The sequence below is a fragment of the Sinocyclocheilus anshuiensis genome, unplaced genomic scaffold, assembly GCF_001515605.1.
Source record: "Sinocyclocheilus anshuiensis isolate Anshui unplaced genomic scaffold, SAMN03320099.WGS_v1.1 scaffold2041, whole genome shotgun sequence".
Classification (NCBI taxonomy): domain Eukaryota; kingdom Metazoa; phylum Chordata; class Actinopteri; order Cypriniformes; family Cyprinidae; genus Sinocyclocheilus; species Sinocyclocheilus anshuiensis.
Window position 1 is genome coordinate 423,734 of NW_015541069.1, and position 25,550 is coordinate 449,283.

A 25,550-nucleotide genomic window follows, 5' to 3' on the forward strand; every position below is an offset into this window, starting at 1 on the left:
GTGTTTACGAGAATACTTGCCGAGACAGTTATTTTGAGATAATTTTGTGTGTATGTGTTCATTCAGATGCAAGGATATGCGAAAGAGGAATCAATTCTGTGTACGCGCATTGTCTGAAAGGCGGCTCTCTCTGCGCACTTTGAATGAGTGTGCACAGCTCCGAATGCGCGTGAATGGTTTAAAACAATTGAATGTTTAAATCGGCAAGACTTATAAACACGTGCAAACGATCAACTATTGGCGCTTTTCCACTGTGTGGTACGACTCGGCTTGGCTCGGTTTGCGTTTCCACTGCAGTTTAGTACCGCTTTAGAGAGATTATTCACATGTCGTTATAGTTGCGCCGCCGCGACTCCTGAAACACTTTTTCATTCCGCGTCGCCCCATCAAGCTCTGGCTGGATCCGCTCCTCTGCTATCAACGAGAGGAACGTCTGTACTTCCTCAACAGACAACAAAACTGTTTTTGGTTGTTAAAAAAAGGTGTGCTCGTTTAAAACAGTTGAGTTCGATCCTTCGCTGGGTGTGCTGATTTAAATCTAGCGGTTCTGTTGTGTCTCTGTGTCGTAATTTCAGTGACGCAGGTAGTGACGATTCTCTCCGGTCAATCAGTGATCATCAGAGTTTACACGTCACGTTTTGGTAATGGTACGGTTCACTTGGAACCTCAACCGAGGTAGCACTGAAAAAAGTACCAGGTACCAGGTACTGTACCCAGTGGAAAACCCCACAAAAGTGAACCGTGCCGTACCATGCAGTGGAAAAGCGCTATATGATCGGTTTTACCCCTACAAGCTAGTGAACAACACAAATCCAGGAAGGAATTTTATATCACTGTTCAAGATAGCCCATCGGGCAGGGCGGTGATGCAGTTTGGTAGTCCGAATGGAAAACACAATAGCCCCGGGATGTTGGGCTAGCGATTTTGCGAGCCCTGGCACCCAAATAATCCGTTAGTAATCAGATTGATAGGTCAATCAGACTGAAAAGCCTTCATGTAAACACCTTAATCGACTGCGCATGTACAATGATGCAGAAATAGTGTAATTACATATGACGCGTGGAAAAATTAGTTTCCTGTTATTATAAAACTCATTACATTCAGCGTCTGTGAAGTGGAGCAGGACAACCTCCCACCAGTCCTTGTTTTGGATTCTCATCCATAGACGACTGGTTTTGAGTGTGATAGGGGCATTTTGATGGCCTGTCAGACCCGTCTGATGGCCTGAGGCAAGCGCTGGGCCAATCGTGGGCCAGGGCATCTTGCTGCTTCAAAAAATAAATTGGGCAGTGAAAGTTGTCTTCTGAGGGGAAGAAGTCCACCTCTGCCATCCTGAAGACAGACCAGATAGTTTGAACCATTTGGGGATGTAGTCTCCATTCTCCTGGAGCTACATTGCACCTGGACAGCATGTCTGTTCCCTGGTTCAGTCTGCCCGGCACATGAACTGCTCTCTCAGTGAGAGGAGTTTTCCCTGTGCCCATAAAAGGAGGCGTTGAGCCATCCTGTGGAGGGAGCGTGACCTGAAACCGCTTTGGCGATTTATAAAGGCATTATGTTGTCCGAATGGACCAGGACATAGTGCCCCTTTAAGGCCAGCAGGAAGGTTTTTAGGACTAGAAAAAACGTCATCGTCTTGAGGCAGTTGATGTGCAAGCATTGCTCCAGGTTTGACCAGGAGCCGAACGTTGGTCTGCCCTTGTACAGAGCTCCCCAACCTGAGTTGGAGGCATCTGTCATGATTACCTTCCTTCTGGAGGTCAGTCCCAATGGGACGCCAGATTGAAACAGGCGAGGGGTTTTCCAAGGGGCTTTTAATTTCAAAGCTCTGATATAGCGGTGGGTTACCTTGATGAAATTGTCCCAGGCGCCAAGCATGGGATGGGACATCGGCTTTGAGCCAATACTGGAGGGGCCGCATGTGAAGCAGGCCCAGAGGAATCACAGAGAAAGCGGCTGACATGAGGCCGAGCATCCTCTGAAAAGCCCTGAGGGGACGTGAAGTCCTGAGTCTGAATGACGTTGCTAGCCGCTGAATTATCAGGGAGCGTTCTGGCACAATCCATGCCTGCATCTGGGCAGAATCGATAACTGTCCCCAGAGAGACTACTTGCTGGCTGGGAGACAGAGAGCTCTTGGCTAAATTGATTTTTAGCCCAAGCCGCTCCAGGTGGCTGAGAAGCAGCGACCTGTGAGCGATGAGTTCCTGTTCCGATCTGGCTAAGACCAGCCAGTCGTCTAGGAAATTCATAATGCAGATTCCCATCTGTCTCAGAGGGGGAAGAGCCTCATCTATGCACTTCGTAAAGTAAGATATGAAAGTAAGCATCTTTCAGATCCACTGATAAAAAAACTTTTTTGATTTGATAAGAAAATTTGCACGAGGATCTGCTTCTAAGTTAGCATCTTGAACGGACGATTCATAAGCACACAGTTTTTCTTGGGAACGAGGAGTAGCTGTTCGCTAGAGGAACTCGGCTCCGCGGCCCCTTTTGCAAGCAGAGTTTGCACTTCAGACCGGAGAATGTGAGCATTGTTATCCTGTACCGAAGTTTGAATAATGCCTCTGAAGCGAGGTGCCCTGTGAGCGAACTGGAGTGAGTAACCTCAGTCTGCTTAGGCAGGGAATGGCACATGAGCTGCGAGTGATCTTTGTCACTGAAGGAGAAAAATTCTGACGAAATGGTGCTCACAGCAGAGTTGAAGCGCCATTGGTTTGTGCAGTTACACGAACGTGAACAAATCAGGCTTCAGTATCAGAGTAAAAAGGAGTTTCCCCATAAGCATGTCAACCAGTGTTCGAACTATACCGTGGACTTTGGGGGAGCCCACTTGTTTTTTTTTTATAACGGGGGGTTCGTGCACTTGCGCGTGCCTCAAAAGAGGGCTTACAAGCATAATAATCCATGATTACACAAAACTGAAATTGCACGTCAAAATAACACATTGTCAATATTTTTTGAGACCCCCCAAAATTTCACAAATCACGTTTTCAGGGGAGCCCATATCTTATTAAGGGGAGCCGAGCTCCCCCTAGCTCCCCCGTAGTTCGCACCCTGATGTCAACGCAACAGGAGAGACCACTTGAAAGGGAACATATAAAGCAGTGAGGGCTTGACAAAAGAGCTGAGGTACAGAAATGAAACTGAGAGGAAAGAATGAAAAGCACGAGCTTGATTTATCACAAGATGCGGAATGTTTTAAGTTTTGCTCTTTTATGGCAAGTTTAGTGCTCTGATGTCCCTAAAGATCTTTATGTAAGATATTTAGTATCATCAGTGTGTTTTAGCGATAAGCTAATCTGACAGAGGGAAGGCTGAGATGTATGTTCCAAAGTTTTCTCATGTTAAAGAGTGAAGGTTGTCTTTTCTTGACATTTTTTTCAATGGTGTACTTCAGACCTACTTTTTCTTTTTACTGTTTAATGGTGTTTCTAGGTCTGAAGTCTTCAGGGGGTAGTGCACATATCGCAAAGCTTTTACGGGCTGTTCCAAAACTGTCCACAGACCCCTGTGGTGTAGGACACAAACTGTGACGGATAAACGTTGTGCTTAATTATTAATCCTCGTAAAACTAAATTATAATGTTTTTATATGGTATTTCTTTTCACTTTAACCTGAAAAGTCACCTATAAAATTCAAAGTGTTTTATGATTGCAGTATGTAAAGTATTATGGGATACCTGTACAGTTGTGCTATATTAACAGCTGGTTTGTTTGTAGATTCCATTAATTTGCAGTTGTGATGTTTTACATCCAGAAAACGAGACAGACTGAGAGCAGAATAAGCTCAGATAAGCACAGAGGACGGGCCACATCTGTAGTCAAATCTCTGGGATATCATCATTTTTTGAAAATGTAATATCACAAATGAGATCTTTTTGATATTTTAGTTATTTTTCCTATTTTAATTAGTACTTTTGTCTCGTTTATCTCAGATTTCTCAGAAGTCTCACGTGTGTCTCTTCTAGATACCATGTCTGTGATCAATAGCAAGAGATTTAAATATGAACATTTCTTATTACATTCTTACAAAGATAAAAAATGTTCTGAGCTATCTTATCCACATTTTGTATTAATTTTATAGCTCTATAGTCTTTTTTTAGGAACACCCACTGGAAGTACTCGACTTGAAATCTGCCATCTTTGCTCATGAGACCACAGATCTATATCGGAGCCATAAATTCCATGTGACTAATTTGCCCTTCAAGTCAAGTAAAATATTGTAAGTTCAGAACACATGAATGATCAAACAAAACCATATTGGATAACTATTTAAACATTGCAGAAAAAGTTATCTTTAATGTAGATGATATCAATTATCTATAATCTATATATAGTGTCAGTGAGCAGTTATCAACTCTAGTGAATTATAATGATTGTGTTTTGAGTTTTTCAAAAGATGTGATGTACAAAACACCTGAAGTAAAGTTACATACTCATCATTCATGGTTTACGTCATGTTTCACAAACACGTTTGATACCATGTGAAAATAAATAATAGAAATGAATCATTTTGAATTCAGTTGTAGTTATTTTTGGGTGTATTGTTCACAATAAACAATATTCCTTTGTTTTGTTTAGGCTACTTTTGTGTTATTTTTTGACTTGAATGTGTGACATGACATGTACCTGCCACACACAGGCAAGAGACAAGAGGAGTTCAGGTAAACAGAGGGGTTTATTGTCAATGGTGGCTCCTGACGCCCCCTATGCGGCGACGAGGGCGACTGCGACTTCGGGGTGCGGGACGGTTTGGATGCTTGCGGTGGAATTCTTCCAGCAGGGATGGATCCAGTATGTCGTCGCGGGCCACCCAGGACCTCTCCTCCGGTCCGTATCCTTCCCAGTCAATAATATATTGCAACCGGCCGCCCTGTCGCCGCGAATTCAGGATCTCCTTCACCTGGTACACCGAGGGCTGATCCAGAACCTCAGGAGGAGGGGGTGCTTCTGGCTCGGTGGATCTGAAGGAGGAGGAAGAACAAGGTTTGAGGAGTGAGACGTGGAATGAGGGGTGAATTTTGTACCTGGGTGGAAGTTGCAGAAGGTAGGTGACTTGGTTGATCTGCCTCTGTATTGGGAACGGACCAATATAGCGGGGACTCAGCTTTTTACAGGGCAGGCGGAGGCGCAGATCCCGGGTGGACAGCCAAACCAGCTCTCCAGGCTGGTAGGTGGGAGTAGCGGTACGCCGGGCATCTGCGAAGAACTTATGCCTCCGCACTGCTTGTTGGAATTTCAGGTACAGCTGATGTTGACGTAACTTCTGAAGGTCCTGCGTAACGTGGTGGCGATGTTCGGCCAGTTTCCGGGAGTATATGAGAATATCATCAATGTAGACAATCACAAACTTATTGAGGAACTCCCGGAACACCTCGTTCATGAAGCTTTGGAAGACGGACGGGGAGTTTGACAGGCCATACGGCATGACCCGATATTCATAGTGGCCTGCGGGGCACCATCTGAGAGTTCAGCATGCGATAGTCGATGCACGGCCTCAGGCCCCCGTCCTTCTTGCCCACAAAGAAGAAGCTCGAGGCTGCTGGGGAGGTGGATGGGCGGATGAAACCTTGCTTAAGAGCCTCCTGGATGTAATCCTCCATGGCCTTGCGCTCCGGGTTCCGGGGTGAACTTCTGCGGCTGCATTTCTAGAAACAGATTCACTTGGAGAAGGAAGCCGCCACACACAGCCGCGTCACCAGCATATGAAGCAGGCAGGGCCATGGGACTGACAGAGGCAGATGATGGGGTTGTGCTGACATGAGTGATTGCGATGATCTCCTGACAGTACCTATGAGTTGGGTATTATTGCGACAAGTTTCCCTGATGCACTTGAAGGCAGCATAATAACTCTGGAGCTACAGGTAAAAATGACATCACAACAATACTGATTGGCTGAGGGGGCACTAAACATAGTCCCTTCAATAGTGACTGTGAAAAAAATTGGCAGACTGGAAAAATATAAATACAATTATGTGTCATCTTTGTGTATAATATATACTTAGGAGTACAAATTTTGATTCATCAGAATACACAGTAAATTGTGAATAGATTTCAATAAAGAAAGATACCTTTTAGCACCATAATGGTGTCGTTACAGCATCTACCAACAGGGGCAAACATGGTTATGCTAACTAGCCAAACCTTGACCCTTTTGGTTATAACCTTTCCACCATTTTCATTTTAAAATTCTTTTATTGTCAGCTTTTAGTGTTTGTGACTGTGGTGGCAGATTTGCATTGCTTAGAATGAATAAGCAGACCCGTCCATGTTAAAGGCTGTGAGGTCATTGTTTAGTCATCGCCGACTGTGTCACCACTCATTATATCCAGGTCAGCACAGGTCTCAGTTGGCGTCTGGTCGGGAAGGAGCGTGGAATAGGATTGCTACACGTTCTTATCGGAAGAGGAGGGCTACGTCTGCTGAGGCTCAGCACAGAAATGTCAGGTGTGTCCTTTGCCTCTGTGATGAAGAGACACTGGCTTATGGTTTATTCACTAAAGCTCTGTCAGATGCCCTCATTTTCACTCTCACTCTCTTTCCTATCTGCCTACATCTCCATGTTTTTTTGCTTCTTGAGTGCTACTTTCTTGCTGAAGCTTCACTCTAAAAAAAGATGGTTCTTTAAAGGTTCTTTACATGTAGTAACGGTTCTATTTAGATCCATAGCATCCTGAAGAACCCTTTTATGCTGAAATGGTTCTTTGTGTTAAGAGTTTAGGGTTCTTTTTTTCCCGCCCTTTTTGTTTTATAAATCTGTAACTGTCAAAACTCCTCATTATTGATTTTCTGGAGCTCAGTGATCCAACTACAGTCTGTCAACCCACTCTCAACAGGTAAATTATTTCATTCTTTCATTTAAATACAAATTTCACTTTAAAATTGTAACTGGTTTCCAAACAAACATGTTATTTTCTCTTTTTAGTTTTTTGGTCATATGTAAGTGTGAGCAGCTCTGTTAAGCTGAGGATCCTTCTCCACTTCACTAAGTAACAGAGACATTGAATTTATAATACATATTGTTCGATTTTTTTTATTTAATTTAACACTAGAACTCTCTATTTCTATTCTATCTGCTTGTTTTATCTTTAATTATTATAAAAAAATAAATAATTGACCCTCGAACACTAGCTCTGTCTATTATATCTACTTTTTATTCTGTTTATCTATTATAAAAAAAATAAATAAAAAACCTTGCTATGTGTACTGTGTTAGACTAACCGGGATTTGTCACATCACTTATATTGTTGCTCTTTTGTCATGTGGATTGCTTCTATTACCCTCATTAAGTCGCTTTGAATAGAAGTGTCTGCTAAATAATTAAATGTAAATGTAATGTAATTATTACTTGGGTTTATGCATAAACATACCTAGTCACAAAAAATATTAAAGCTATCCCATGACTTTATATCACTTTTTTCTTTTAACATTGTGAACGGCTCACATTCTGTCCATTTTTGCTTTTGGCCTTCATAAACATTATAGTTTTACATAAACAAATGGACAACTCTAAACTCAATTGTGTATTTCAGATGCATCACATCCCACAACCTCACCATCTGCAGAGAGAAACTGCCACTCAGTCACACCAAAATGATGGACTTAAAGGCATCATATAGGATTGTGAAGATATTTCACTGGAACTTTGTCTTCATCACATCTATTTTTTGTTCTTATTTTGTGTTGTACTTCTTTATGCATTTATTCATGTTCAATGTCAAGTGTCAACTGTTGTTAAGAGCACTGACATCAATAAAACGTCAATAAAAAAGTACCTGATTCACACAATATGTTGTTGCTGCTGTTATTGTTGTTGTTGTTATTTTAATGTAAATCCCCCTCCCCCTGATTTCCCCCCTGAATTACTGATTTTTTGGACTTCAGCCATCCAACTACACAGACTGTCAACACACTCTCAACAGGTAAATGATTTCTTTCTTAAAATGTATATTATTTTCAACTTTTAAACAGTAACTGGTGTCCTACCAATCATGTATTTTTCTCTTTTTAGTTTAAGAGAACATGTAAGTGTGACCAGCTCTGTTCAGTTAAGGATACTTCTTTCTCCATCTCCACTAAGTAACAAATATATTGAATTTATGGTCCATATTGTTAAGATTTATTTATTTTTTCATTTTTTTTATTACTTGGGTTTATGCATAAACATAACATTGTGAAGTGCTCACATACTACTTTTGGCCTTCATAAACAATTGTTTTTACATAAACAAATGGAAGGAGGCACATTGTAACACTAAACTCAATTGTGCATTTCAGATGCTGCCACATCTTACAACCTCATCATCTGCAGAGAGAAACTACCATTCAATCCCACCAAAATGTGACTGCCTGTGAAAACCCAGCTAAAGTCTTTTTGTGTGTGTGTGTGTGTGTGTGTGTGTGTGTGATTTACTGTTTTCTACATAAAATCAGCCCAAACTGGTGTTTTAGTTCTGTGAGGCTTTGAATGCATCCCTTTAAGGCAAATCATGGACGTGGCCATTTTGGTAACGCCTCCAGGTATTTTCAAGCAGCTCCTACTTACCTGAATGGTGAAATTTCCATAATAACCTTCCATAATAAAATCTGTCAACAATGATATCATATTATGTCTATAAACTACCGTTCAAAGTTGGTATGAATTTTCTGTATGTTTTTGAAAGAAGTCTCTTATGCTCACCAAGGCTGCATTTATTTGATCAAATATTATTACAAATTAAAATAACTTTTCTAATTTAAAATATATTTAAAATGTAATTTATTCCAATGATGGCAAAGCTGAATTTTCAGCAGACATTCCAGTCTTCGGTGTCACGTGATACTTCAGAAATCATTCTAATATGCCGGTTTGGTGCTCAAAGAAATTTCTTCTAATTATCAATGTTGAAAACATGTCACGTTGCACACACACAAGGGACGAGGAGACGCTGGAGAATATGTTGACAGGACTTTATTTGCATGAACCAAGGGAGACGTTCACAGGGAGACGTTCACAGGAAGACGTTCAACAGCGGACAGAGAACTAGGGACTGGGAACACTTTAAATACACACAGGAGGAGGGGATGACGAGACACACCTGGGATCAATGAACCATCATGGGGAACACCTGGGACAAATTAAACATGGGAAAGGAACACCTGGGGAGCAAGACACAGACAAAACATGGAGCAGAGTCTGACAAAACAATTGTGCTGCTTCATTTTTTTGCGGAAACCTTTTTTTCCCTGTATCCTTTCATGAAAATAGTTTTTAAAAAGTCCGCCATCTTGGGAACTATACCCAGTCAATCAAACATTCTAATCTACTTGAATGGGGAATGACTGAAATATCCAAAATTGCTCCACTTCCATAAATTGGTAATAAAATCAGACACAATTTGAAATTGTTTGATATTGTATATTGTGCTGCTTTAGCTCAAATCACAAAAATAAAACATTTTCAGCTTGATTCAGCTATATTGCTTATGCATATTCTAGATTGAACAAACAGGTGATTGGCTCTTTTAGCTGTAAGACAGTATTTTCATGCTTACAGTCACCATATTGAGCATTGCTTTGCTTATTTAGCTATAAGTCGGTCTACAGCTGCCATATTTAGCGCTACTTTTTTTCTCTTTAAATATATTCGAGTAGTAAGTCTCCCCTCCTTATAATGTCTCTAGTAAGGTTAACTAGTTTAATGTTTGAGGTTTGACGAAATGAATCTGTGGGACATCTGAAAAGCCTGTTATTTTAGAAAATATATTTTGAACCCTCTTACTTTTTCTCAAGATAGAATAATGTGACTCATCCGTTGTACATCCACACAGCACTGAGTCTCTCTCTTATTCTGTCTCTCTTACTCAATGGCTATAAACTCCCCACATACTGTCTGTTATGTAAGAGATCTGCTCAGTAGCTCTGCTAGCTGTCCGTGCACTGAGGTGTTGTTATGTAGCTGACCACATTTAGTCAAGTGCTCCATTCAGAGGCTGCAGATGAAACTCTGCACACGGTTTCACAGGTTTGATGCTCGTATTTTTAGCCCCCTGCCTACCTTTGCTCAAAAATGTTTGTGTGAGCAGTTTTAAATTTGGACACACATGCCATTGTTCATAATTCATGCAGCAACAGAAAAAGCAACACTGAATGTGTTGTTCTGCTCCAATTAAACATTTATGTTAATCTATGTAGATCCATGTAAATGACCAACATGGGTGCTTCTCTGTGAGACGAGTGAGCCAGAGGGATTTCATTCAGGGATTGCATGGCTCTGTCTTCTCATACATTTATGCTAGTGAATGCTTTTTATCTTGTTTGAGAAGCTTTATGAGGATCAGCATGTTCTGTATATGTCTCTAATTGTTCTTACTTGTAATCTTTGTAGTACTTCCTCTTTGTCTTGATCATTTGAAGTCAGTGTCAGTGAGCTTCTCCAAGGAGAATCAGTAGTTATTGTTCATATTCTATCTGTAGCACTGTCTCAGGCAACCCTGCCTTTCTATACCCATCTTTCTCTTTATTCTTTTTCTTCCTGTCCTCTTCTGTCTGCTTTGAGAAAGCCCAAACACAGAGTTGCATGTTCAAAAGTTGGAAGTAATTCCAAGTGATTTGATCCAACCTTTCCAAGGGACTTCAAAATCTGAACCTGCTCGGTACAGGGAGGTGGTGTCTGAATCTGCAGTAGCACTGAAAAAAAAAAAACTCCCAACCCCACTGAGACGTCCAGCTCTGTCCCTATAAAGCATATTAAATGTCAGAGATGGATGTCTGTGGACATTTATAAACATGAGAGCAGTTCAGGGAGGTGGTGGGACTGATTTACATGACTTGAGGCAATTCACAAGAGACCTGCACTAGAGTCAGTAAGATCTTTTATTGGACTTGTTTGGCTCTTGCAGGCCATGAACGCAGAATTATCTCTCCAGTAGGTCGAATCACTGTGCAGTCTTCAGGAGAAGAATATTACAGCTAAGATACAACCCAGCTTTCATTTTAAAGCTGCAGTGTGTAATTTCTGCTCACTAATGATGCTCACTTCATAATTCTGCTCATTTCATGAGTCTTTAATTTTGGTGAATTGTTTACACTTTTCAATGATATAAATATGAATGACTTACAGTATACAGTATTTGCAATTTTATTTATATTATATTATTTGTATATTTATAATTGTTATTTTATTATTTCAAATTATTTATTGAATCTAGTACTAGTACTATTTATTTAAATTTTTTATGTTTTAATTTTAGTTTGTTTTAGTAATTTTGTTTTTGTAATTTTTATTAGTTTTTGTTATTTTAGCTTTTTTACAATTATGGCCTATGTTAAAATTGTATGCAGTTTTATCTAAATAAGTAGATTATAAACAAATACATTTTATAAAAATAAAATATTAAAAATCAGTATGTTCAATGGATATACATTTTGAGATTTGCTACAGATTCAGTTCAACAGTGTTATTACATTTTTTATTTTTTTCAAGATTAGCTTTAAGTAAATGTTATGACAGCAAAGGAAATCTAAAAAAAAATGAATTACAAATCTTTAATATAACTGATAACTGATATAGTACTGATATACAGTATAGCACATCCATATAATGACTGATTTGGAGACAAGATTTAAGATTTCTATGTGCATATGAAGAAACAGAAATAACTTTGAGAGAGAGACAATTACTTATTTATTCATGTCCTCTTCACTCCTTTTTTGTTCCTTCTTTTCTTGTCCTCATCTATCTGTTTTCCCTTCACACTCACAGGTATTGAAAGGTTCTAAGAAGCTCTCCATGTCGGTCTGTTCTATGGGACGGATCCCAGGTGGTTACGTAACCAATCACGTGTATACATGGGTGGACCCTCAGGGCCGCAGTGTGTCCCCGCCACCAGACTTGGTGGAGCAGCATGGCTCAGGAGGAAGACACTCGGACATCCAGCAACATAGCCACACACACATTCGGCACGAGGGTGCTGAGAAGAAGGTGAGTTTAAACGAGCGTTCATGATGACAGATTGATTGGAAATTAAGCAATTTAAAATTCAGAGTGATGTTGTAAAGTGGCTTTTCCCTCTACGTGTTATGTCACTCAGTTTATTCATATTGAAAATGACAGCTCTAACGAGTGTAGAAATGATCATAATGCCTCAGTTATTCCTCTCTGCTAACTGCAAACCAGCTCTGCAGGGTTTTTTTCCCCTGTAGGTGCATTAACACACATACATAAACACATTCATCAACTTTCCACACTATGCCCTCTCACACCTTCATCCCATATTCTGCCTCTTCAGCTAAAAACACCCAAAGGACAGCAATCATTAATCACAACACTGTCGACAAGGTCTGAAAGGTCCAAAATAGTTGCCACTAAATGTACTAAATGCAACATCTGTCATGACTCTAGTCGCTCTCAAATTTTATCTCAGTTCACAATGTACAGTATCATCAGAGGTTTTTTGGCCATGTGGTATCACATACAGGTGCATCTCAATAAATTAGAATGTCGTAGAAAAGTTCATTTATTTCAGTAATTCAACTCAAATTGTGAAACTTGTGTATTAAATAAATTCAATGCACACAGACTGAAGTAGTTTAAGTCTTTGGTTCTTTTAATTGTGATGATTTTGGCTCACATTTAACAAAAACCCACCAATTCACTATCTCAACAAATTAGAATACTTCATAAGACCAATAAAAACTGTATAGTTTTTTAATCGATCTATGAGTATGTCATGATTTATAGTGTCAAACTCAGCACTAAGGTCAAGTAAAACTAGCAATGAGATGCAGCCTTGGTCTGACGCAAGAAGTAAGTCATTTGTAATTTTAACAAGTGCAGTTTCTGTGCTATGGTGGGGCCTGAAATGTATATGACAGTATAGTTATTAATGTTCTGCATTTCTGTTTTGAGCTGCGCGCGCTGAAGATGACCAGTAGAATGAAGCATTTGAAGGCAGGTTTTTAATCAATGGGATTATAATATTATAATAGTGTTTTCATTATAATTGTTACGTATATGACAGTCCCAGTCATAGTTATTGATATTATGCATTGTTGTTTGTACTGCTCACCGCGCTGCGCGCTGAAGAGATAATCACCGTAGTATTAAAATGAAGAGCTTTACTGCAGCGCAACTCAACCAAATGCATCCTATACGAGATAAATAATATATACACGATATATATAAACTGTCTTTCACTCTACCTGTGTCAATTTGAGTCTTGTTAAAGTTTCAAATCCCTGGAAAATCCTTTAAAGCCAAGATGCTCCTCTGTTGGTCACGGATTATGGAAAATTAAACTTAAATGGGGTGGTTGGATTTATTCACATACGTTAAAATATTTAATTGACGCTTCTTTCTTTTCAGATTCTTATTTACAGCATTATTTTAATAGGCTGTATATGAACTTATTGGGAGAAAACCAGTAATTCTATTTGAAATCAGACATTTAAGCACCCCCATATAGCCAAAATGGCACGATCATAACACCCCGTGAATATTCGACTGTGAGATTGGTTGTCGAATCAGGCTCCTCCTATTGACGCATCGAATCTTCGACTATTCAGGATCACCCCTAGTTAATTCAACAACAAAAACTGTTTGTTTCTTGAAATTTGATTATGGATGACCCAAGGTAGCCTGAATTATAAGCACTGACAGTGATCTATATGTTTTGGATGGAGGCAGTGGAGCATGTTAGCTGCAGAGATTCTTTAGCTCTGTGCTGTTTTGGCTTGGATCTGGGGCTGCTAAAAAGAGTATTTCAGGCACGCTTTGGGCCTGGTTCACCTGAAATGCTCTCTATGTCAATGTGATTGATATGACCCATTTGAACTATCATCTGAGATGAACTACCCAAATTCATATTACGCATTTATCACACTACGTGTAATGCATGAGGAATGAATAAGGGTGTTTGTTTACTAAAATATCTATGAATGAATGAATGAATGAATGATGCATTTATATAGCGCTTTATTGTGTATTGTTGTACACCCAAAGCGCTTTACAATCATATGGGGGGTCTCTCCTCAACCACCACCAGTGTGCAGCATCCACTTGGATGATGCGACGGCAGCCACAGGACAGTGGCGCCAGTGCGCTCACCACACACCAGCTACAGGTGGAGAGGAGAGAGAGTCATAGAGCCAATCAAGCGGTTGGGGATTATTAGGAGGCCATGATTGACAAAGGCCAGGGGGGCAATTTGGCCAGGACACCGGGGTTACACCCCTACTCTTTACGAGAAGTGCCATGGGATTTTTAATGACCACAGAGAGTCAGGACCTCGGTTTAACGTCTCATCCGAAAGACGGATATACATGTATGTGTATGTTTAATAATATAGGTATTTTAGTGCTGTCTGCAGAGCTGACCTTTAATGCCATGAGACAGCTATGAATTCTGACTAGAATTACATGTATCATGTCAGTTTAACCAATCAGATAAAACTTTAAAGGCTTGTGAAATGTACATGACTCTGTAAGAGGTCAGAAAGTGGCTGCTTCATTACACTACAGATAGACGCAGAATCTACCCTCATAGTTAGTCTGAATAATGCTGAGGAGAATCGTATCTGGATTCAGGGAATCTGTTCATTGTTTTAGTGCAAAACAATGCAAGACAAATGAGAACTGATGAAACATAATCACATCAAAGATCAAACCCACAGTCAAGCCCATAGAGAGGTGATAAACACAGCTTTATTTTATTAGTTGGTAATTGTTCATCAGGGTTTAGATGCCGCAGTGGTGCCACATTTATTGGTATTTTATTCAGGTTGAACACACTAGAATCCTGATGGGTGGGTAAGTCAATTTATAGTCACCTCCTCTTCATTGCCTCAGCATTTTCCTTTTGTAATGGGGCATCCATAACTGATGAGCGAAATGAAGTGTGCAACCACAGTCTCAACTAGGGGGGTAAATATCCCACCCACTTATCAATAATCGACTGTATCGTAAAGTTCTGTTTACCTGCTGCTTTGAAATGTAAAGCATTTCCTGCTTTTGAAATGCCTGTAAAATGTGCAGCAGTGTGGCTATAAGCACCATTCACAGTTCTCAGTTTCAAAATACCAGTAAATTCTGTGACATCATCATTAACCAGAAATGGCCTCTAAACGGCTGCGCCTCCCGGTGTTTTTGTAAACGTGGAGGGGTGTGCGATCAATGTTTCTGTTGATGTTTTCATTTTTGTGTCAAATATTAACATTTATGCAGCTGTTTTTTGCCCAGAGACATCGTATTAGATGACTTTAGACATTTCTTTGACATCTGTAAACAGCGCAGCCCTTACCAAAAAGTAGTATACTTCAAGTTTATTTTAGTAAGTATACTTAAGTAAAGTTCAAGTAGTAAATGCGTCATCTGCGTCAGAATGTTATGACTGGCCCAGAGTAGACGTCTTATGTCAGCGCATTCAGAACTCCTGTGCAGCGCTGCCGACGACTTCCATAACCCGAATGAAGCACGTTGAAGCTCTCGCTCTGGTGCCCATACAAGGAATTCCACCCTTCATTATGCCATTATCGGAACCCGGAAGGAGTGTATTTGGCACAAAAATACTCCGTAATACGTACAACTCATATATGTAATACGTTTTTTTGAAACTTTGGCCATGTTTAGCATGAGAATCCAACTCTTTAACAGTGTTAATAATTTAGAATGCATGAAATAGCATTAGAACCCCGCCCCCCCTTTAAGTTTCTGTCAAACTTAACATATCTAGGTTATGATCTGTGATCACAAAAAGCGCTTTCGTAGAAAGAGATCTAATATTCATTAAGCGAAGCTTTATCATTTGTTTATCTGTATTATATCTGTTTTTTTATTAATTGAACATCATTTAAATTGTCACCTTTAAATTGGTTTGGACGTTTTTGTATTTGCTAGACACAATTCATTTAAAGACACAGTCGTCTCTATAGTATGATATCTAGGTGAAGGAGTCTTTATGTGCTGAGAAATAACTGATGTGTGTAACAAATGTGTGTGTTCTCTCCTCAGGTGAATATCTCACTGGATGATGGGCGATCTCTGGGTTTGATGATCCGTGGCGGTGCTGAGTATGCTCTGGGCATCTATATAACCGGAGTGGACCAAGGGTCTGCTGCGGAGTACAGTGGACTAAAGGTAAAATATCTTGAGTCACAATTTGAGAACTTGGCAAATATTAGACTATTTGAGAGCCTACTTTAACTTTATTATAATTATTTGTGCCTCGATTCACATGCAACCTGATTGCTTGAGACAAGTCCTTATTTCTGTCTAAATTACACCGTAGTGTCTTTTATGGATGGGAGCAGTGTGCAGTGATTTGTTAATAAGGTTGCTAGAAGTCATCAGTCAATCAGTGATTCAGTCAGTCAGTGATTCATCAATGATGTCGTTGAAAACAGCTCATTTACTGGGTGCAAAATTTACATGCCACCTGACACCTGACAGGAAAGCTAATCATGTTTGAAACTGCAAGTCATTGTGTTTTGACTGGAAATATTCTTCACCTGTTCTCTTAAAATAAACACAAATTGTTTCAGACATGTTGACATCTGATTTTATTTTTTTGAAAAGCCACAAGTGGCCAAAAGTGTTGCTGAGGTTCGGCATGACTGCATTGAGTGCATCTAATTAAATTTGTGGTGTGAGTATATTGGTTGAGGTTCCCTCTGCCAAACGGAAAGATGTAGAAACAAAGCGGCGCTAAATCCAAAGCTGGCCTCATAAAAGATTGAGTGAGCTCTTAACATTTTGGCATCAATCCATGGACAGAAAGATGAAAGATGTTTCCTCTTTCTCCAGTCAGCTGGAGAACAGGCCGGGTAGGCTTTTTGGAAAATATTACAAGCCTGTGTCTTCATCATAGCATCAGTCTGCTTTAATCTGTTGAGATGAATTGTTTGTAATAATCAACCCTTTGTGTTTGATTTTTTGATTTTTATTTCACATGATATTACTAGTCTAGTCTTCCTCCTGCAGTCTCTTGGGTTATTCAGTGATTGGGCTTCAGCAACTACCTATGCCCCACCAGAGACAGATAAATATTTTACATCACATTTTTGATAATGCAGCTCCGTGCTTCTGCATGTCCACAACCATACATTTGTATTCTCATCGCTTTGTTGCATTGCAAAAATATTAACAAAAGGGTTGATTTTGCTGGTGATAAAAAGTCAGACATTTGTTATCATAATTTGGCAGGATAGTGAGACAACATGACATTGAGTTTTGTAGAATTTATTCAGGATGGTGGTGATAGAAGATCTGGTGTATCTGGACTGAAATGACTAAGATCACTCATCTGAAGACAGGAATGTGAAGATTTTGGATGTAAAACATCTATAGATATAAACATATAATTAAAAAATTACATATATGTTGATATTTCATTGTATTATAGTCCTAGTAAATGTTTTACCAGTGGCCAGTGGATTTTTGGAGAGGGTTTTCCCTGTTTGCTGCCTCTGATGTCACAGCTCAGGATAGTTGCAAATGGTTTGGACTGTGTTTTTGTGGTGCCATTAGCTGATCATGATATTTTTCTCACTGTTAGTTGCTTTTTCTCAAGAGAAGAGTCTATGGACCCCCAGGAAGATTATTATTATTATTATTATTATTATTATTATTATTATTATTATTAGCAGCAGCAGTAGTAGTAGTAGTAGTATAATTACGTTTTCATTCTTTCATGATCAGTGCAGTATAAAAGTAGCTAATTTTAAATTAATTTAATTGTCTTTTTTAGCATTTGTACACTGTATAAATGTCTATATATTAAATATATTGGTATTTATTTAGGAAGTTGAGGGGAGACGAGACATGACATTTATGTTGACCCCCAGGAAGATTATTATTATTATTATTATTATTATTATTATTATTAGCAGCAGCAGTAGTAGTAGTACTGTTATAATTACGTTTTCATTCTTTCATGATCAGTGCAGTATAAAAGTAGCTAATTTTAAATTAATTTAATTGTCTTTTTTAGCATTTGTACACTGTATAAATGTCTATATATTAAATATATTGGTATTTATTTAGGAAGTTGAGGGGAGACGAGACATGACATTTATGTTACATGTTTGCATTTGTCAGGCAGCAGACAGTGAGGTAAGAGAACATTTGGTTTGTGATTAGACACTTTTGTCTGCTGATATTATCAGCTTATGAAAAAACAAAAACCCTTGCACTTACAGTAGTTTTCTCAGAAGTTACTGGGAAATGTCCCACTTTTTTCCATTTAATAGCATATTGCAATCATTGGCCCCAAAAATCATGAGTGTTTCCCTGAGTTGGATTTGAACTTTGCTGTATTACAAGAACACATATATCTACTGAGCTCAACAGTATTCTGTGGGACGCACAACTGTTGCCGTACTGCTCTAATGGAGAGCGGTGGTTGCAATAAGGAGATGAAAGATTGCCTACTTGCTTTTTTAAGAGAGGCTTTTTATTTTGCTCTCTTTATAATTGTTTGGGTTTTAGTGCTTCTTCAATTGGACCTCTCATCAGTGGACCAGAGGTTCCACTCAAGAACTCCTCTAAACACCAGTCTACTCTTTTTTTTGTGTGTGTCTTAATCAAAAGATTTATTGGGCAAGTTTGTTTACCTATGAGGAATTTACGTGACTATAGTATGTGATGATCTGTATATATTTTTATGTACAAATACCAATTTTTACTGTGAGAAAAAAATATTTAGCATGCTATTACAAAGAAAACATGTTGTTTTTAAAATTTAAATAATGAGATTTGATTTTGTCACTGTCCTGAAGCAAACATAATTTTTTATTATTTTTTTATCTGGAAATTAATTACTTTTTATTAAGTTGACAGCTCATCATTTTGCTACCCACTTTTAGAGATATGTTATAGCTATTTATTTGATACAGTAAAAACAGTAATATTGTCAAATATGAAATATGAAGTGTGTGTGTAAAGTACAAAGCAGTGTTCCTCAGTGAAGACCACATTTTCCACAAAGTTTTGGATCCTCCTACCTACCTAGCTCTTTTGCTGATAGGGCTTCTGGCAAAACTCCTGGCCTTTGAACTCATTCCATAATTCCTTTTTTTCTGAACCACATTTCCCTTTAAGCAGCCACCCCACCCTTTACCAAAAACCCTTTCTCTGTCTGCTGAACTCAGAGTCATGTAGATCAAACTTCAGCTGCACTGGAGGTAAAACTGACTGATGGCTCGGCATCTGTCCCATCTGTGTAGTTCAACACTGGGCCTAATTAATGTCCGTTCCCCTTGGAGATGAGCTGGGCTCACCTGGATCTGTGACGGACGTCCGTCAGACACATTTATCTGTGCCTCACCACTGCTGGTGTCCGGCGCAGCTGTTGTAGACAGATGGATGTGTGAGGCATGCTCTGTGTGTTTGTATATTTAAGGAGTGGCCTGAATCCTGCCTGTGGTATAATAACTTTGTCTGAGTCTTTTATGGTTGTTTCATTTAGACCCACCTGGAGAACACAAAAAGACAGCCAGAGGCATCTGAGGATGGAAATAGAGCTACAAAATGACCTAGTGAGAAGCCTCACAAGAACTTAAATGGGTCATGTCTATAGTCCAGCACAGTTATTGTTCCTTATGGTGTTTCAGTCTTCATTTGGGACAGATCCAAGCTCTCATAATAAGTCACACATGAAAATCCCATTTGTATATAGGGATTTATTTGAGTGCATAAAGGAAAATGAAGCAAGATTAAACTTGCTTTCTTTTAATGGACGCAGTTGCTTTATATACTGCATAACACATAGACCGGCCCCAAAGTGTCCGAATTGTTGCATTTTCTGTAACAGTTAATTTTATCCATCTTGTCTTAAGGTAATTTTTAGTGTACGAAGTCCCCTCAATTTCACATACATTAAGTGATGTACCAGAGGTTTAGTCATACCATTTTACAATGGACACTAACATCTTAGAACCGGAAATGTCTTTTTATTTTTTTTAAATAGTATATTTAATAATGGAGTGAATGTATGATTTATAGCAATTAAATACTTTAATTGTTATGTTCTTTTTTTAATTGATTTTAACTTAATTGTCTTAATACATTTTTCTGGCACACAGTTTATGTCTATAGTTAAGATTCCATTGCACTCTTGTCATGTTTTAGTGCTGTTAACTGTCTAGGTCCATTCTGAAAATGCATATGAACATGTAATGCATGTCTCGTTGTGTTTATTTTAATGTTTTGTCCTGTCAGCTGTTTAACAATACTGCATATGCTCTTGTACATTTGTGTGCTACATGTATAATGTTAGTGTTGATTGTCCCCAAAGAATTAATAAAGTATAAAGTCATGTAGAGGGCTATTAGAGGAGAGTGGGATGGAGGGACGACAGAGTGGTGGAGAAAGTGGTGTAATGGTGCAGAGGGTGGAGGAATAGTCAGAATAAAGGGATGCAGAGCGCAGCGGAGCATTGGAGAGTGTGATAAAGGGGACGAAATGTTGGTAGAAGAATGCCAGCGTTTTCCCTTCTGTGAGTAAATGAAAGATCCTTGAGTTCCTGCAGCTTATAAATCACCCTCTCTCTCTTTCACTATCCCTCTCTCTACTCCAGTGAGTTATAGTGCATTCTGGCTGCTGACTCCACTGCATGAAGAACATTTGCACAGAGAGGAAGAAACAGACACACATCGATAACTTATCTCTCTTTATTATTTCTGCTTTGCTGAGGAGAACAAAAGGAGGAATGGAAGAGTTTAGGTTTGCACCAGTGATCAAAGAAATGTTGGGCAAACAAAAATCATGTTATGTCAATAATTAGATTTTTTTTCCAGTGAAAGGAATGGGTCTTTTTTATGGAGGGTCCCTAAACTTTCAGTGGGGGACAATCCTCTTCAGTTTGAACATTGAACTCTTCCTCCACACTGTAAAAGTCCTGGACTCTCACTCATTTCACAGAACATCCATCCATCATTTAGAACTTGTCTTGCTCAGACAAAAGCTGGCAGGGTATTTATTTTATATAGATCTGATGAAAAAGTCTGTGTTCAGGATGAGTTTTAATGCATCACAGCCTTGAAATACATGAAATACGCTGTAATACAATAGACTCTGTACGCTGTACACTGTAATACAATAGACTCTGGAAAAACAAATGGACACTAAATACTTACAGAATTGCTGTATTTAGTGCTGGCTTTGTCCCTGAAATGGAATCATTACCCCATATACAGTATTCCAGCCTCATCTGTATATCAGTGGAGATGTATGTTGTATTTTTTAAGGAATAGTTCAGCCATGAAAATGTTGTCATTGTTCCCATGGAACAGAAAAGGATAATTTTTCAAGAATGTTTTTTGAGTTTTTTTAGCAGCCGTTTATAGTGACCACATCTGTCAGTTGCTACAAAAATAGCAGCGTACACATTTGGAACGACATGAGAGTGAGTAAATAATGATAGAATTTCAACATTTGGGTAAACTAATGAATTTTTGAAGTGACATATTGATATGTGAGATGATTTAGACACAGTAAAACAATAGTGTTATAGTCATTGATTGTTGTCCCACTGTGCTGAACTGCTCAGAGAGTTTTTCATGAATTATGTTCATTACATTGATTTGCAGAACACACCAATATTCTGCTATGGCCGAGTAGGTTTAATGAGAACAGATTGAGCTCTTTTATTTGTAGCTTGTAACTGAATAATTTCCAGTGAATGCTCCTCTTTCTCTTCATTGTCTACTCCCTCACTTCCTCTGTCAGTCTGTTACTGAGGGAATTTGGAAACGGGACAGATGACATTCATAACTGTCTATCTGCCACAGTTTGCAACAACAAGTGCTCTGGCAATACAGATTCAATTATTTCATGTACAAATCATGCTGAAGGGACAGCTTATTTATCAGTTATCAGGCTTAATTGAAATCTCTACGTGTGAATTTGCTGTCAGCTCTTTCAAACAGGTTCCTGTGGTGCGTGGGCTCTGTGTTGTTGTGCCAGGCATTGTTGCATTTCATTTTGTCTCATTTGGAGTGTCAGATCTCTAAAGTCTCTCTCTGTCTCCATCTTTGTAGGTAGGGGATCAGATTCTGGAGGTCAATGGACGTAGTTTCCGGAGCATTTCTCATAATGAGGCAGTGCAGATCTTGAAGAATTACTGCCACATGCTGATGACCATAAAGGATGTGGGGCGGCTGCCTCACGCGCGCACTGTGGTGGATGAGACCAAATGGATTCCCAGTGCACATATCGCTGAGAGCTCGGCCAATAGCAACACCCAGAGGTGAAGATTCAATACACTTTTTCCAAAAGGGGAAATTTGAGTTTTTCTTTAAGAGCTCAGCAGACTCTGGGTTCTCACTTGAGCTCTTTCTTTCAGAGCTCAGGTTCTCAGTGATTCATTTAATGCCGAAATATGTCAGTCATATGGCACCAAAATGGAACTGTATCACCATTTGCAAACTATTACACTATTGGCCAACGTTGATGTGTTGGGCTGTTTTGGCTGAAAAAAATTACCATGTTTTGATAGAGCGATAGTATGACCAGTATGACCTCAGATGTTTCCCCTAAATTCCTTAGGAGAAATAAATGACATAAAGACAGACAGTTATTGACATACAATGAGAGTATAGAGCCATAAAATTTATGTCGACGGCATAGACCACATAATGTAATGTGGTTTTGGAAGAATTTTAATAAAATGTTTGATTCATATTTTCTGAAACCTACTGTATAACCTATATCCTATAAATGCTGATTACCTTAGATTTGAGTTGCTTTCTTCTCTTTCATTCACTTTAATTTTGTTAAAAATATAAAAAAGCACTGTAATATAGTGATACTTGGTGGAAAAAAGGTTGCAATTTGTGATATTAGGAGGTGAAATAACAATCAATGTGACTATTTCCTTCTGCATGCTGAAATCTACTTCAAGAGTCACTCATTTTAATAGGTGATTATGAAATAAAATAATGTTTAATGATCCCTTACCTAATGTACAGTAATTTAGACAATTGTGTGGAAAATCAATTTGTTTCTTTCCATTACCGTAATAGTTTCACTTTATGCGATATTTCAGTATTCCTCTGAAATTCGGCTGTGGTCTCGCTCTTTTATTAAATTATTCTCAGGTCAGTAAATCCAGTCATACAAATAGTGGGTTTGAAAGAGTGTTTCTAAATATAGCAGTGAAATGATTTTAAAGCTAGATGCAGATGCTGCTGTTAGATGACGTGCCTTAGGCAGTGATGGTTGAAATGCATGTATGACATGCTAGTGGTATGACAGTAGCACTATGACTCACAGCAGGGATCTCGTCTCGCTTGCTTTCTCAATGGCCCAAATGGAAATGGGCTGATTAGGATCTCTGGAGGGTGTGCTCATTTCTAAAGTGCTCCCCTGGAAATCCGGCAAGGTGCCTTTTAGTTCCACGCTTCATTAATCTCGTCTTCTAAGGTGCATTTTGATTACTGTTGTCCAGATTTTCTTTTGTATCCACTATACAAGTACCTGTCTCATGACATAGAAATCAAATATTAAGTAAGGTACAATGTATAGCCAGTTGGCCATCACAGAATAAACCCATTCAGGGTGATCAAGACCCTAATATGAAGCATAAAAACTTATTATTAGGTACTTGCCAAATAAATTGCTACTTGTACATGAAATATTGATTTGAAATCTTACTGCTCATAAAGTTTCTCCTACGAAAAATAGTCTATAATAATATAGAAAACTAATTTACTTAGCAAAGAGATGACACTGTACTAGTATTACAATATTAATTATTAATCTCCATTCTGAGTTACTTTTTCCCCCGTTGACTAACCTTTTTGATTCAATGTGGCCAATTAGCTATTCTTTTGTTGATATGAAAAGAGAGCCCATGAAGTGATAAGAGAGATGTGAAAGTATGGTGCCATGGACATGTTAAATATCTGACAGTTAAATGTTAAATATCATGAACAGTTAAATATCTGACTACTTAATGACTCATTGAGATTGACCCTTTTAGAAACAAGTATTGCAGAGGGTCTTGTCATAATAAAAGTTGTCAGTTTATGTACTATTCATATTATTCATTCTATTTTTCTTAACAAAATCTCTCTCTTTCTCTCCTAACAGTGTTCTGCCTGTTGATGTTGGAGCAGGAAGTTCAGGAAAGGTAAGGTACAAAATGCAATTTACATATACAAATGTGTTTGAATTGTTTAGATTTTATTCAACCGTCCAGGGTTAAAGTTCTCTTTAATATGTCTAACCAAGTGCCATTTTATGGTTTTCTTTCCAAGTAATGAGTCTAAGAAATAAGAATACAAAAAGCTGGTATTAAGGTCAGTGTGATATTGAAAATAGGAATTTATTGGCTCCACATCATATTCTTTTGCCATCTACCCACAGATCAAAACACTCAAGCTTTTTAGTGTGCAAATTGAATAAACACTGCTATCTCAGAGTAAACACACTGTAATAGTAAAAAAAAAGGGATGAGCCATTATCTGTAGCAGAGAAATAGAGGAGTCACTCAAGAAGAGACCTGTAACTACAGCCTCACTCACACAGCAGTGATGTTAAACAGCGATACTAAGAAGTACGTTTTTCACAGTCGTATTATGCTTATGGTTGTACATATTACATCATGCTGTGGAGGAAGGTGATTTCTCAAACTTTGTTGCCTTTTTTAGGATTCTTGTGGTCATGTATGAAATATCTGGGACATCTGGGAAATATCTGTGAAAACTAGCTACGCCTTATTTAAAAATGTCAAGTTATTAACAAATTAATGCAATTAATAAATCTGACAGTAATAACATCACCTGCACTGAAAAGCATACATAGGAATGGCTGAGGAGGGTTGAAAAATCAGAACTTCCAGGGAAATTCAAAGCATGGATATACCAACATGGACTGCTGTCGAGACTTATGTGGCTGTTGATTGTGTATGAGATCCCTATGACAAGTGTGGAAGGAGTGGAGAGAAAGATCAACAAGTACCTTCGAAGTTGGATGGGAATCCCTCCAAATTTCACTTCAGTAGGTCTCTACATAAGGTCAGGACAGCTTCAACTACCCCTGTCATCCGTGGTGGAGGAATACAAGGTGGCTAAATGCAGAGGAGTAATGACATACAGAGACTCTCAGCATGAACAAGTCAGACATGCAAGTGTTATGACAAGATCAGGGCCCGTATGTATAAAACTTCTCAGAAATACTCTTAAGAATAGTCTTAAGCTTTGACTTAAGTGTCAAAAAAATCTTAGTAAAAAGTAGGACTTTTCTAAGAGTAGGAGACTTTTATAAAGATGCTAAAAGCAAATTTCAGTAAAGTTTAAGACTGATTCTTAAGTGTTGACTGAGTTGACACTTAAGCGTTGTGAACTAAGGACTACAATGATGTCAACACACTTTTATAAAGAAGCTAAAAGCAGCTTTCAGTAGTCTAAGACTGATTCTTAAGTGCTGACTGAGGTGACACTTAAGTGTTGTGAACTAAGGACTACAATGATGTCAACACAAAATGGCTGACCTCAACCTCTGAATCAGCCAATAGTGAGCCTGCTCATGTAAAGTCACAGCAGCACAACACCAATCATTTAATGTAACTACAA

The 25,550-nt window shown here is 38.7% G+C and overlaps 1 protein-coding gene across 1 annotated transcript in view; it reads left to right on the forward strand.

The window, feature by feature from the left end:
* The window catches only part of LOC107690673 (whirlin-like), a 67,430-nt gene that overhangs the window by 15,767 nt on the left and 26,113 nt on the right, over positions 1 to 25,550 (forward strand). Inside the window, exons 3-6 of the mRNA XM_016489064.1 lie at positions 11,744 to 11,962; positions 15,988 to 16,113; positions 22,014 to 22,222; positions 24,067 to 24,106. Of these exons, the coding sequence (XP_016344550.1) occupies positions 11,744 to 11,962; positions 15,988 to 16,113; positions 22,014 to 22,222; positions 24,067 to 24,106 (594 nt within the window). The remainder of the gene's footprint in view (positions 1 to 11,743; positions 11,963 to 15,987; positions 16,114 to 22,013; positions 22,223 to 24,066; positions 24,107 to 25,550) is intronic.